Source organism: Cicer arietinum, chromosome 6, assembly GCF_000331145.2.
Source record: "Cicer arietinum cultivar CDC Frontier isolate Library 1 chromosome 6, Cicar.CDCFrontier_v2.0, whole genome shotgun sequence".
In the NCBI taxonomy this organism is placed as follows: Eukaryota; Viridiplantae; Streptophyta; class Magnoliopsida; order Fabales; family Fabaceae; genus Cicer; species Cicer arietinum.
Window position 1 is genome coordinate 6,490,025 of NC_021165.2, and position 14,887 is coordinate 6,504,911.

General features: G+C 25.9%; 2 protein-coding genes across 3 annotated transcripts; both read left to right on the forward strand.

Annotated features, from left to right (window-relative positions):
• Positions 1-789: 789 nt before the first annotated feature.
• Positions 790-6,302, forward strand: LOC101499501 (probable LRR receptor-like serine/threonine-protein kinase At5g63710). 2 transcript variants are annotated; one of them, XM_004503825.4, is made up of 11 exons: positions 790-1,202; positions 1,413-1,544; positions 2,251-2,383; positions 2,493-2,564; positions 3,529-3,672; positions 4,085-4,150; positions 4,249-4,319; positions 4,416-4,559; positions 4,664-4,999; positions 5,080-5,474; positions 5,754-6,302. In XM_004503825.4, exons 2-11 carry the CDS (start codon positions 1,445-1,447, stop codon positions 6,069-6,071), a joined length of 1,779 nt encoding a protein of 592 aa, XP_004503882.1. In that variant the 5' UTR covers positions 790-1,202; positions 1,413-1,444; the 3' UTR covers positions 6,072-6,302. The 2 variants fall into 2 exon arrangements, with proteins under 2 accessions (XP_004503882.1, XP_004503881.1); XM_004503824.4 differs by having other exon boundaries at positions 801-1,202; positions 4,658-4,999.
• An 8,200-nt stretch (positions 6,303-14,502) lies between these two features.
• Positions 14,503-14,835, forward strand: LOC101500017 (auxin-responsive protein SAUR32-like). The gene has a single exon (XM_004503826.4). The coding sequence runs from the start codon at positions 14,503-14,505 to the stop codon at positions 14,833-14,835; it is 333 nt and encodes a 110-aa protein (XP_004503883.1).
• Positions 14,836-14,887: the final 52 nt, after the last annotated feature.

Genomic DNA, 14,887 nt, shown 5'->3' on the forward strand with positions numbered 1-14,887 from the left:
CTCATACTTTAGACTTCTCCACAAATGACTTATTTGTTATATTATTAATAGACTTATTTTTATGTAAAACAACTTTATAAATTAAATGCTTTTAGTCATTCTTAAAATATCTTTTTTGCACCCCTATTGTTGGACTACTACACTCCTTTGTTAGTGAACAAATAATTAACCATCCTTGTGAAAAAAGAGAGATTCATGCTGCCCCTATATTCATGTTGAACTTGTTCATTATTTGAGTCAATTTACTTGTTCAATTAGAATATCTATTTTTTTTTAAATTGAATTTGAAATGTTAATTTTTTATCTAATTATTTGACTATGATATATAGTACTGGTACAATTTAAAGAAAAATTAAGTCTCACAATAAATATTGACTTTAGGTCTTACCCTATGTTGAGTTGGCCCTCATACTAATCTTATTGAACTCAATTGGTAGATAAATGGATTCACAAGCATTTAATTTTCTTTTATTAAACAAGCATATGGTTAGTTAGCTACTTGATATAGAAGTCATATCAATGAAAAACATATAAAAATGTCAACCTTTATATGAATCAAATTTTAGGATTTTTTTTAAAACTTTAGTAATTATCAAAATCATGTTAAGGGTCATAATTGAATTTTAACTCCTTACACTTCGTTTTTTAATTCAACCTGATATTTGAATCCTACCTCCTTACACTTCGCTTTTTAACTAAATCACTTAAGCCATCAAACCAAGTTATATCCCTAAACAGTTCTAACATTAATCTATAATTGGCAATTAATTGAAATAGAATTCAGCAAGAGAGAGAGATAAAAGGGTGATGAAGAAGCTGATTAGTATCAAGAAAGTGAAATCCTAGTTTAGTGGGATTCTCATTCTCTTCCCACCACTGACACTACCAACACATAACCAAGTAGCTCTCATATTCTTTCCCATTTGTCTCATAGTATATTCCTTTTTTTTTCTCTCTTCTTCACATTTATTCATTTAGCTTGGTTCATGTATTTTTCATAAAGAAATAAAAAAAATAAAAAGAGTCCTCGTTGTTTACCCTTTTGAGTCCTGTTTCTCAATGCCATGTGGGTCCCTCCTTTGCACTACCATATTATGATCACTCAATTCATTTGATTATATCTTTCACATTAATTCATCATTTTGTGTGTGACAACAATTATCAGTGTTCATGTTGCTCTTCAACAACTCTCAAAACTACTAGTAAGTTTTTTTGTTCCTTTTCTAATACATGCATGTTAATTATGTGAAAATATGTATAAAACACATGAAAACAATTAGTAGCTGTTATTAACTTGTATATCAAATTATAGTATTACTATTTTATAGTATAAGGTTTATTTTGCATTATTTTTTTCTTTCTGTTTTTTATGTTATTGAAGTGTTTCTTTTTTGTGATGTTTCTTCATAAAGGTTTTATTTCATTGGAGATCAAAGAGGTTTTCATGTTGCCACCAAATCCTCTAAAAATATTGATGAGGTGGTTCATCATATTCCTTGTTGTGTTGAAACTCAGTTCTGCAACCAAAGATCCTGATGTAGAAGGTGTGCTGAATTTTGATTCCCTGTGTTACTTTGAAATGAATTTTACGCTATCAATGAATCTCTTGATCAAATATGTTTGCTAAAACTGTTTAAAGATTCCACTAAAAAGGAAAAACCATATATAGATATTTTAATGATGTGACAGTGTCTTATTTATTGTTACTTTGTTAGTGTAAAATAATATTAGTATAAAAGAGTGGTATTTAAAATTGTTTTTTACTTGAATTAATATAACTATATATAACTTTGATAAAATTGACATTTAGGATAACTGGTGTTGCTCCCTTATCTTGAATTTTTTTGAAGATGTTGATGTTATAGGTTGGATAATTAGTCTGTTTGGATTAGCTTATTTTAATTTATCAAATGGCATAAATATTTGTTAGATTGTTTGAGAAAATTTGTAGAAACAGTTTATGATATATTCATAAGCTATTTTTAACTAATTTTTATAAATTTTCTAAGATGAATAACATGTAAAAGCAAATTGACTTTATTTGATAGATTTAGCTTATATATAAACACTTATACGATAAATATTTATGCAATAAACATATAATTAACCGTTTATGTAAATAGAGTCATGCTATATTAAAATTATTTTCCTATGTACCATGGTTTGTGCATAATTTAATCTTTATTTGACTATTTTCTATTATATATCTGACACTCTTAACCATTCTGAAATGTATGGGCTAATATCCAGGTGAAGCTCTGCTTGATCTTTTGAATTATCTTAATGATTCAAATAATCAAATAACAGATTGGGATAGTCATTTAGTGAGCCCTTGTTACAGTTGGTCACATGTCACATGTAAAAATGGACATGTCATATCACTGTAAGTTCATCCACAGAAATAGTAGTACATAATGTTTCTGACTATTATTATTTTCATAATCTAGTTTTTTCTTACTGTTATCACATATTTTTAGCTAATTAATCTACAGGACCCTGGCTTCAATTGGATTTTCTGGAACACTTTCTCCCTCAATTGCCAGATTGAAATATTTGGTTAACTTGTAAGTCTCATTATTAAGATTTGCAGTTATTGCAGCTAATGAACTAGCTTGTAGTGTTTGGATTTTACTTTTTGTAGATAGATATACAATGAATTCTGCTAAGCTAGTCATAATTGCATGTTAGTATACTCATTCTCTGTTAAAAAGACTTGAGAAGTCATGTTTTCAATATTCAATTATTTATTCGTTGTGAGTTTATTCCAAATCATTGTTTTGCTAAGAACAATTTTTGTGTTTGAAAATTCATGTCAATTTGTAAAAGCTAAAAATTTATTAAAAAGAAAAAACAAAAATCGGGGCATAAACCTAACCAAGAAAAAGGAAAAAGAGAATAGAAAAAAAACCAAAAAAGTTCCTCAAATCACGTAGGTTTTCTGATTTTTCGACAGAAATTATATAATATACTTTCCTTTGTGCGTATCATTTTTCTTAGCTTTAGAAATCACCTCGATAAAAAGTTATTCACTAACAGTAGAATGATACGTTTCAGTAGCATCTTTATTTTTTTTTTTAAATGTTTGCAATATCTTTTAAGTCATGAACAATTTTGGGATGTAAATTATCATCATTAATATTTGAATATGTTATATAAGATGTCATATTCTTTGAGTATAAATTTGTTTCCAAATCAGATGAAATTTAATAGTTTTGAATATTGTTTTCCTCTAACAATGCATCACTTCAAGAAATCAATGTAAAATATAATCGAGATATTTGGTTTAGTGAACATATGACTTATATAACATCAAACACCTCAGATTGAAAGTGTGTTTGTTGTCTGACACTAAAACATGCGATTTTACATTCAATGATTTCCATTTTCTTAAACTATTATTGGTGTCTATGTGTCATTGTTAGTGTTTAGTGTCCGGTGTTTGTGTCAATGTTTTATAGAAAATGACTAGTGAGTTGGTTTTTTCATTCCATGACAGTGACCTTGTGTTTAACTATAATCTTAATGCAGGGAATTGCAGAACAACAATCTTTCAGGCCCTTTACCTGATTACATTGCCAACTTGACATACCTACAATATCTAAATCTTGCTGACAACAATTTTAATGGTTCTATACCACCTAGTTGGGGTCAAATATCCAGTCTCAAGAATGTGTAAGGCTTCACTTAACATACTCTCTTTAGTGCTGACACGTGCCGATATCTAACACAACACTGAAACATGTGATTACTAACTTCAACGTGCCGATATCTAACACAACACTGAAACATGTGATTACTAACTTCAACGTGCCGATATCTAACACAACACTGAAACATGTGATTACTAACTTCAACGTGCCGATATCTAACACGACACTGAAACATGTGATTACTAACTTCAGTTAATTTCTTTTCTCAAATTATTATTGATGTCGATGTGTCCGTGTCGGGTCTGGTGTCCATGTTTGTGCGAATGCTTCATAGACCATACTTCATTTGTTGAAAGTCTATGGTGCTCTCCTTATGCTTATTTTTCTGATCCTAATCTTGAATGCTATAATTGATTTGTGTATTCTTTTGACAGGGATCTTTCATCTAATGGTCTTACTGGAACTATTCCAACACAACTATTTTCAGTTCCAACGTTTAAGTATTAATACTTGCATACCTATGAGTATTTTGATTTAGTAATAAATAATACTAAAATTGTCTTAACTTATGGATTTTGTTTTGTATTATTATTTTCAGCTTTTCAGATACTCACCTTGGTTGTGGCTCTAGCTTGGAGCAGCCTTGTGTTTCTAAATCTGATCATCCAGGTATAAAAGAAAATATAATTAACTTTGAAGATTATGAAAGACTAATAAAAAACACTTAGCTAGAAGCTACATAAAGTTTACCTCTCCTTGCTACAGATTCAACCAAGAAATCAAAACTTGCAAAGGCGGTACGTTTCGCGAGTTGTGGTGCATTTGCAATTCTGTTTCTTGGAGCCATCTTTACATATAGACACCATCAAAAGCACAGACACAAAAGTGAAGTCTTTGTTGATGTTTTAGGTAATTTTTCCTTTTTTTTTTTTCTTAAATGACTTTGTCTAAGCATATAAGTTAATAGTTATGGTTAGTAGGAAGTAACTATATGATAAAATATTCAGGAGAAGATGAGAGCAAAATATCTTTTGGACAGTTAAGAAGGTTTTCTTTGCGCGAAGTCCAAATTGCAACTAAAAATTTCAGTGAAAGCAATGTAATCGGTCAGGGTGGTTTTGGAAAAGTGTACAAAGGAGCACTCTCGGATAACACGAAAGTCGCTGTGAAACGCCTGACTGATTATCATAATCCTGGTGGAGAGGCTGCATTTGAGAGAGAAGTTCATCTCATTAGTGTTGCAGTTCATAGAAACCTCCTAAGACTAATTGGATTCTGTACAACCTCAACTGAAAGAATCCTTGTATATCCTTTCATGGAAAATCTAAGCGTAGCATATCGATTAAGAGGTAAAACAGATAATTTGTTCCTTAATGAATGGTTAGAGCATATATAGTATGTTTATGTTATTATTTTGATGGTGTTTTAGATTTGAAATCTGATGAAAAAAGCTTGGATTGGGCGACAAGGAAGCGTGTGGCTTTTGGTACAGCACATGGTTTGGAATATCTACATGAGCAATGCAATCCGAAGATAATTCACCGCGATCTAAAGGCTGCAAATATCCTTCTAGATAATGAGTTTGAACCTGTTCTAGGTGATTTTGGGCTAGCCAAGCTGGTTGATGCTAGGATGACTCATGTTACCACTCAAGTCCGCGGTACAATGGGACATATTGCTCCAGAGTATTTGTCCACTGGAAAATCTTCTGAGAAGACAGATGTTTTTGGATATGGCATTACACTTCTTGAACTAATCACCGGTCAACGTGCCATTGATCTCTCTCGTCTCGAAGAGGAGGAGGATGTTCTTCTCATTGATCATGTAACATTTTTTTATCTGCTTCATACATTAATTACTTCATTATTAAGTAACATAATACTGTTTAGTGTTCGTTCATGGTTGCTCTGATTTCAATGTTAAAACTTAAGTCATAGATCTCGACAGTTAAATGAAGATCAAATAACTCGTATTTTAAAGATGAAGTCAAAATATAAACTATATGATTTTCATTCAATAGTCGAGATCCCTTGAATCGACACAAGGAATCTGGGTTAAGAGTTATGATGCGATGATAATATATATGTATTTATGATGAAACAGGTAAAAAATCTACTAAGAGACAATAGGCTAGAGGACATAGTGGATAACAATTTGGAGACATATGATCCCAAAGAAGCTGAGACAATTCTTCAAGTTGCATTACTTTGCACACAAGGGTATCCGGAGGATCGACCGACCATGTCCGAGGTTGTAAAAATGTTGCAGGGAGTAGGGTTGGCAGATAGATGGGCTGATTGGAAACAACTTGAAGAAGCTAGAAATAAAGAAATTGAATTATCACTCATGACTCATCAATTTCCTTGGAGTGATGAATCTACTCTTGATCAAGAAGCTATACAACTTTCAAGAGCAAGATAGGCATAACATAATTACTCAAGTCAATTTTGAAAATGTTGTTATTTGTTATCATAGAATATTAATATGTACTTCACTATGCTCTAAAGAAAGAAAAAAAAAAGGCATATATACGTACCTTAATTAAAGTCTGTATTATATATAGTTATGATAGATATATTATATAAAATGGAAAAGAAACGAATGAGGGGGTTGGCATGATGTATTTGAATAGAAGTTGCATTATTATGTGTATCACAACTATGTGTTTCTTTACTTTTGTTTTTCAGGATAATTAAAGATGGTGGTATATAATATTATGTTTAGGGCACCCACATTAGTAATGGACCACTTGCAATTTCCCAAACCTAAACTTCTCTAGATTTTTTTATCTCAAAAACTCATTCTTGTCCTCACGTATTATAGTTAAGAATCAATATTACTCCGTCGATATTATACTCAAGAAAAACGTTTAAAAGAAGAAAATGACAATAAATAAATTAAATTAAGGGAAGTTGACCAATTTTTTTCTTGTCTGCCAAAATTAGTTTAAAGGAGTAGTTTTTATCACAATTTTAAATATATTTGTAATAATTTAATTTAAATAAATAAAACTAAATTAAATTTATTAGCTTTGAAGAAAAATAAATTAGCTCTGAAAAGTCTATAAAAATAAAATTTAAATAAAATATTGTTAAAAATTAAAAAGTATTGCGTCAAACTTCAATTTAGGTCTCAATATATATTTTGGACGGATATGATGTTAGGAATGATTATAATCTCTCTATTTCATTTTGTGTGTTACATTAATTTATTTATTTATTTTTGTTGAAAGAATGTTTCATAATAATTTATTTCACCCAAACAAAGGATATATCTTATAAATGAAAGAAAAGAATTGTAATTTTAATATATTAATCTCATAAATGTTAATGTGTTCATCTTTATCATAAATAAAAAATAATGATTTTAAATAAGGTATGTAGTACTAATTAGAGAAAAAACTAAAAATTCAATATTTGAAAAAGATTTTCACGATAGTTGAATTTTTTTGAAATAAAAATATTCTGAAAAATTATAATTTTGTAGAAATAAAATTTTTGAAAAAATAAAATTGTCAAATATGATTTTTAACAAAAGGCCTAACATTAAGAAAATATGTCCTACAAATATGAGAAGATAGTGGCCATAGAGTGTCTAAATCCACTAATTTGAATGTATAAAATTTATGAAAAAATTTCAAAAATTGAAGTTAATATTCCAATAAAAACATTTGGATTTGATCAATCTAAACAAAATTTGTTCGTATTGATTAATTTGAACAGAAATAAAGTTGGCCAAAAATAAAATAATTTTTGTTCATAAAAAATAATAACTTTTGGGATTTTTTAGAATATAGAGGGAGAGAAGAAATCCCCACTTTATTATTATCCCTTCCCCGCCCAAAACAACTCATTGATAGAAAAATCTATCAATATTTTCGAAACTATTAATATTTTGTAATTTTTTTTTTTAATTTAGAAAAATTACATTTTAGAAATTTCTCATTCATTCATTTGTTTTTAATAAAAATTCTGGAAAAATTGTGTTTAACAAATTTTTCATTCATCTAAATTTTTGAAATTTTATTAACCTTTTAAAAAAATTGTATTTAAGAAATTTCACATTCATCCAAAATTTTAATTTTTTTTAACTTTTGAAAAAGTTGCATTTCATAAGTTTTATATTCATCTAAAGTTTTGAAATTCTTTTAGAATTTTAAAAAATTTGTATTTCAGAAACTTTACATTCAACCAAATTTATATTCTGCCAAAATTAGTATTTAAAGGAGTAGTTTTTATAACAATTTTAAATATATTTGTAATAATTTAATTTAAATAAATAAAACTAAATGAAATTAATTAGCTTTGAAGAAAAATATAATTAGTTCTGAAAAGTCTATAAAAATAAATAAAAATATCATAATTAAATAAAATATTGCCAAAAATTCAAAAATATTGGGTCAAACTTTGTTTTAGGTCTCAATATATTTTGGACGGATATATTTTATAAATGAAAGAAAAGAATTGTAATTTTAATATTAATCTTATAAATGTTAATGTGTTCATATTTATCATAAATCAAAATAGAAAATAATGATTTCAAATAAGGATTGTAGTATTAGAATAAATAAAGAAACTAAAAATTCAATATTTGAAAAACATTTTCACAACAATTGATTTTTTTTTTGAAATAAAAATTATTCTGAAAAATTATAATTTTGTAGAAATAAAATTGTAAAAATAAAATAAAATGGTCAAATATGATTTTTAACAAAATATGTAACATTAAGAAAATATGTCCTACAAATATGAGAAGACAGTGGTGTACGAATTGGTTAATCCACATAGTGTCTAAATCGATTAATTTAAAGGTATAAAATTTATGAAAAAAATTTAAAAATTGAAGTTAATATCCCATTAAAAACATTTGGATTTAATCAATCTAAACACAATTTGTTTGAATAGAAGTAAGTTCAGCACACAAAAAAAAAAAAAAAAAAAAAAAAAACTTGTTTATAAAAAATAATAATTTTTGGGATTTTTTAGAATACAGAGGGAGAGAAGAAATTTCCACTTTATTATTATACCTTCCCCACCAAAACAACTCATTGATAGAAAAATCCACCATCCACTATTTATATTTTATCTTTCACTGGTTAAAGTGAAAATACCATTTTACTCTTTTTATTACATATTATTTTATAGTAAAAAATTTTGAAACTAGTAATATTTCAAAAAATTAAAATTTTGATTTTTTTAAAAAAATCTAGAAAAGTTACATTTTAGAAGTTTTTCACTCATGCAATTCTTTTATAAAATTTCTGAAAAAATTGTGTTTGATAAGTTTTTCATTCATCTAAATTTTTGGAAAAATTGTATTTCATAAGTTTCACATTTATTCAAAATTTTAATTTTTTTTTAACTTTTGAAAAAATTACATTTCGTAAGTTTTATATTGAAAAAATTGTATTTTAGAAGATTTACATTCAACCAAATTTTTTTAATTTTTTAATTTAAAAAAACTATGAATTTACATTTCCAATTTTTTAAATTTAACCAAATTTTTGAAGATAGAGAAAAATAATTTATTTATATTTCAAATAATTAAAACAACAAAAATATATTTTTCATATACTTTAGAAGGATGGGAAGTATCAGTGGAAGGTCCATGATAGATTTCTCTTCGTGATTAGGTGAGGTGAGAAAAGCTTAGGATTGTGTCCAAATACCCGAATCCAAAGCTCAAAGGCCCTGGTGCAAAATGTGAACTTTAAATAGGCCACAACCCATTAAATCCTAGTCTTATTACTCACTAACCGGTGTAGTTGAATATTTACAGTGTAAAATGTAAATTAAAAAATATTGAGTTTAATAGATGTGTATTTACGGTGTAAAATAGGTTTATCTATAAATATTATTAAGAATCGTATATTTATAATGTATGGACTAAACCCCAAATCCTATGTCAAGCGAAAATTGAGAAAAATATTTATTTCTATTGATCTCAATTAATGTGTCTTTAAGAAACATAGTAATATTATGACTCAAATCGTATATTGTATTAAATATCTTGATCTTAGATAAAAGTTAAAGTTAATAATTTTGTCTATGATTTTAGTTAATTGTGGAACAATCCATTAGTATGCTTAAGAATTAATGATCTTAATTCTTTTAATTGATTTCATTTATCATGGTATTGTCTCAATTTGAAACGAATTTGTATTTATTATTTATTATTTATTATTTGATTATTCTTGATACATCATGTGCTATGGATAATCTACTCTAATTTATTTCTTTGGCTTCTTAAAAATAATCATATGTAAACTCATTTTATCATTTACTGTCTCTAAAATATATTTAGTATAATTTATATTGACTTGTTAAATATTCAACCTTATTTTCTATATGTTATATACACTACACTAAAAGAAAATTGATATTTTTAAGCAAAAAAAACAAATTATGTGTTATTTATATTAAATTAGTCATTCATATATTTAATAAATAAAATAATAATGTTATTTCATGCAAAATATTTAACGTCCTTTCAATAAAATTTTATTGGACAATTAAAATATCATCTGGAAATTTTTATTGAGCTATCATAATAGATATATGTATTAATGTGATATTTATTTTACGCTTAGGTGCTGTTTAGTAAAATTAGCTTATAACGAAAATTTTATAGTTTATAGTTGATAATAGTTAAAGCTAATTGAAGTACTAGATTGTATTTGTTGTTTTGTAGCTTATGTTTTGATTATTTTGAAAATTTTGCTCATGATAAAATAAAAAATAAACTAATTATATACATATTAAAAATGTACTCTTAGATATGATTAAAAGTATATGACATTAATTTATTAAAAGAAAATTTTTGATTTCTTATAAAAAATTAACATATAATATTATTGATTTGAATATCATTATTTTAAAAATTAAAATAAAGAAATTTTAAAAATTAAAATAAATAAATTTTAAAAATTAAATTATTTATTATTAGAGATTTTTCTTATATCTGACAAATGAAGAAACATATTTACTGATTTTTATTATTCAAAATTTAGATTATAATATGTATATTATTATGTGTACACATAATTTTTTTTAAAGATGTTAATGTTTTTGTTTGCCCGTTATATTTGAGTTTATAAATCTCAATTAGTTAAATGATTAAAAAAATTGACTTTTTGCTATTAGATAATATTATATATTTTTATTGTTTTGACAAACATAATAACATATTTGTAGAATATGTTTTTTCCTTAACTTGCAATTGAATATAACCATTATTATGTGTATATATTTCTCTTAAATTTTTTAATTCACCATTATGCATGAATTTCTTATAGGAATTTCTTAACAAAAGAAAAAGGTTTAAATAGCAAATGTTAGTAATTTGTTGTTAATTTTTGTTAGAAGGGAGAGTTGAAGTCAAAACTTTCTTTTATTACTCCAACTCTTCTAAACCACTAACCATCTTATAACTCTCATTTTAAAATTTTGATTGATTTTAGAGTTTTAATTTCTAAATTTGTAAAAGACATTTTATTTAATGCAAATTAGTGTATTTAATTTTGATTTTTGTGTGTAAAAATTTGTATTGATCATTAGTGAATGAATTTTATAAATTTGTTTAAATTAAATATATTAATATCAAATAAGTTAAAATAAAACAAAGAAATTAACAAAATTGATATGCGGAATTTTCTTTTTCGTTGAAAGGTTGTGATAAATAGTTAGGATGTGGTTGTTATTTAGTGGGCCAAGACCTTGCACCGGCCAAGGATTCATGATCACTCAGGCAATGCAAATAGCGGACCACTCTCGCATTTAGAATTAGGAATAGGACCGCATCACACAACACGCTTATATGTTTTTTCATTTTCATTCAAACAAACGGAATTTTATCTATTTTGTCCATTGTGTTTGTAAAAACAATTTATTTAAAATACTGCCTAGTAAAAAAACTTTAAACACCCTATATAGGTTGGTCTTAAACGGTCTAATTTGTCGATCCATAGGTCAAACTTTCGAACCTAATCTTATTATTTCCTAAATCATGCTTAGAAAGCAACACTCAACAACTACTCCATGTAACACAAAAAAGCTTATAAAAAAACAAATCTTTTATGAGATTTTATTTATAGTGTTTGCACAATTAGGACAAGGAAATAAATAGCCGGACATCCGTACATGTACATGTACACGTATATTTTATTGAATCGTACTGTAAGTGGTGCCGTGCCGTGCTGCAACTTGTTATTCACTGTGCTACTTTGATCCAACGGTTCTGATTCGAAGATGAAAATAAGTAATTTTGAAATAACGCTGATTGCCGAGTGACGATACTTATCGGACAAATATACCTACTAATCATTTTTATAAAAAGAAAAATAAATCTATTAATTATGTGCTACGTCATCATTATTACAGTGTCGTCTAACTACAATGATTGAAATCCGCTTAAGCCCATTACAAACAATTAAAAAGAAAAATCCAACAGAAAAAAGATACTAGTAGTAACGTTGATGTAACCACTTTAAAATATCAACAAAGAAAAAGTCATCCGTGATTATTGACTATAAGAAATGAATCAACTTTTATGTTTTTATGTATTGACGGTTTAAAAAGTTATATAATTAATAAATTTTGATTAATTATATAGATAATAAATAGTTATTATAAAAATTAAATATATTAACAGTTTAATAATTATGATAAATTGACAGTATGTTTTTTATATTATATTGTATATAAATTAAATTCATGAGAAAATTATCAAAGTAAACTTTAATTTATACAATAAAATGATAAATTTTGAATTAATATAAAAGGAAGTAATGCTTTATAGGAATTTGGATCTCCTAATTTGACAACTTTGACGTATTTTGAAGAGAAATTATTGATTAAAATAAATTAATAAAAATTATTTAGATAAGAGAGAAAATTTAGTTAAGCATGAAATAAAAATAAAATTATTAAAGTTATCAAAATTCAAAATTAAGTATATTTTCTTGTTACTTTTACTTGAAAAAGCTTAGCATTCTTAGGTCTCTTTTTTTCATCTATCATATATGAGTGGTTTGAGGTTGTGTCTTTCTGTTGTTGTCATAAAATATCAATTTAAATCATTTTTCTCATTTTAATCAAATAGATGCTTTACATATGATTTAGATAAATAAATTTGTTTCGATCTATATATTGTTTCATGAATCAATGACATAACTTAATCAATATTACAAATTAAAAAATACAAATATTTAAAAAACTTTAATTATATTATATTTGTAAATATTTTATAATTTTATATTATTAATTTTGATCTTTTGAGTTTATTTGTTGATTTTAAAAACAATATTAAATTTGTGTTATTCTCAGTTGATATTACTCTATTTAAAAAATAAAATTTAAAAATTTTTATTAAAAAAAAATATACAAAATGTTTTTCGTTACAAAAAAATTACTATATTTTGTCGGTACGAGGCATCTAATTAAAGAATTGTGTAGTCTAAAAGATTTGGGCATTAATTTATACAAATGATATAATTAATTTATGCAAATTAAGGTAAGTGATGAAATGGAATTGGATTTTGAAATCCATTGGTTGTGTCTGTGACTCAAAAGTCCCTTGAATTCCGGAATGGGACGGCACTGAAGACCTATTTTTAATTTAAAGTAAAACTAACAATACTACTGGAGCGGGACATTTGTTAAATATTTAAATATAAAAAAGTTATATTAAAAATTGTATATTCCATTTTTACAATGCAATAATTTTATTTTTTAATATAAAAATTATACTTAACAAAAATATTTATCAATATAATCCTTAAAAAAAGTATCCTTAAGACGTTAACTAGTATAACCTTTAAAAAAAATGATAGTATCCATTCCCCACTAACCATTCGCGGACCAAGCGTTTTGATTCCGTATGTACGAACAGCATTCATTATACAGGTCACAACAAAAAATTATCAATAAAAAACTGTGATTCTTACTTATCGTTAATTAATATCAAAATTTATAAATTTGATTTAAAAAATATATTTATATGATATAATATTATTGAAAAATGTATAATCATATCTAAGTCGATTTTTCTTATATTCTTTTTTTTTATTTAATCAAAATATCATTAAAAAAATACGTAAATATTTTATTTTTTTATTCTTTGGAGATGCGATAACGTGAAGAAAAAAAATTTATCCCTTGATATGACCTTCAATTGCTCTATATATATTTATATTTTTTTTTCTATTTTATAAATAATTTTATTAATTATTATTTAATAAATTATAAATAATTAAAATATTTAAAAATTCAAAATACTAATAATAATAATAATAAAGTAAATTATATTAATAAAATAAAATTAATTAAATTGAACAAATAAGACACGTTAAGAAAAAATATCACATCAAATTCATATTTTATTATTATTTTTATTCACTGTTATTTATTAGATCAAAAACAAATATAGAAGGAATTATTATAATAATGTGCCAAAAGAAGAAGAGATTGATATAATAATATACCAAAATAAATAAGAGGAAGTTGTTATAATAAAAGGAATTGGTTAAAATAACTTAATCCTAATATTTTCTTACAAGGTCGTACCAGATTACAATTAACAAATTACTAGATTTGCGATTAGAACAAAAAAATAGGATATCTCCGTTTTTTTTTTTGGAGTGTGATATTTTTGTCATATAAAAAAAATCCACGTAACTCTTGTATGAAATTTTATCTTTGTTATATATGTGGACCCAGTTAGAAAAGTAAATAATATATTTGTTTTTAAGAAGGAATTATACCGGCCTGAACTCTACCTTAGCATTTTAATTTCCTCGGTAGGTAGTCATTTTGGAAATTGATTTGTTAGTAAGAAAGAAGAAGAGTAGAAGACGATGATGAAGGTGAAGAAGGGATGTCTAGCTGTTCAAGTTGGATTGGAGGAAGAACAATTCGAAGAGGAAGAGGTTGATAATAATAATAATAATAATTGTTGTCAAAGATTTGAGATCCCGATTTCATATCTTTACCATCCTCTTTTCAAGCGTCTTCTCGACAAAGCTTACGATGTTTATGGCTACAACGCTCATGGTCCCCTCAAGCTACCTTGTTCCGTTGATGATTTTCTTCATCTCCGTTGGCGAATTCACAAAGAATCTACACCCTATCATCACCACCACCATCATCACCATATTCTCCCTCACACTCTGTCTTTCAACTCTTGTTAATTCATAATACCATTAACTTTCTGTTGCTTTCTCTTTTTATTATATTAGATGT

Excerpts from the sequence above, each read along its gene's own strand:
- LOC101500017 (XM_004503826.4), top strand. The coding sequence starts at position 14,503 with ATGATGAAGGTGAAGAAGGGATGTCTAGCTGTTCAAGTTGGATTGGAG.
- LOC101499501 (XM_004503824.4), top strand. The coding sequence starts at position 1,445 with ATGTTGCCACCAAATCCTCTAAAAATATTGATGAGGTGGTTCATCATA. Across the intron at positions 2,384-2,492 it reads AATGGACATGTCATATCACT|GACCCTGGCTTCAATTGGAT; the intron begins GTAAGTTCATCC and ends ATTAATCTACAG. Across the intron at positions 5,475-5,753 it reads ATGTTCTTCTCATTGATCAT|GTAAAAAATCTACTAAGAGA; the intron begins GTAACATTTTTT and ends ATGATGAAACAG.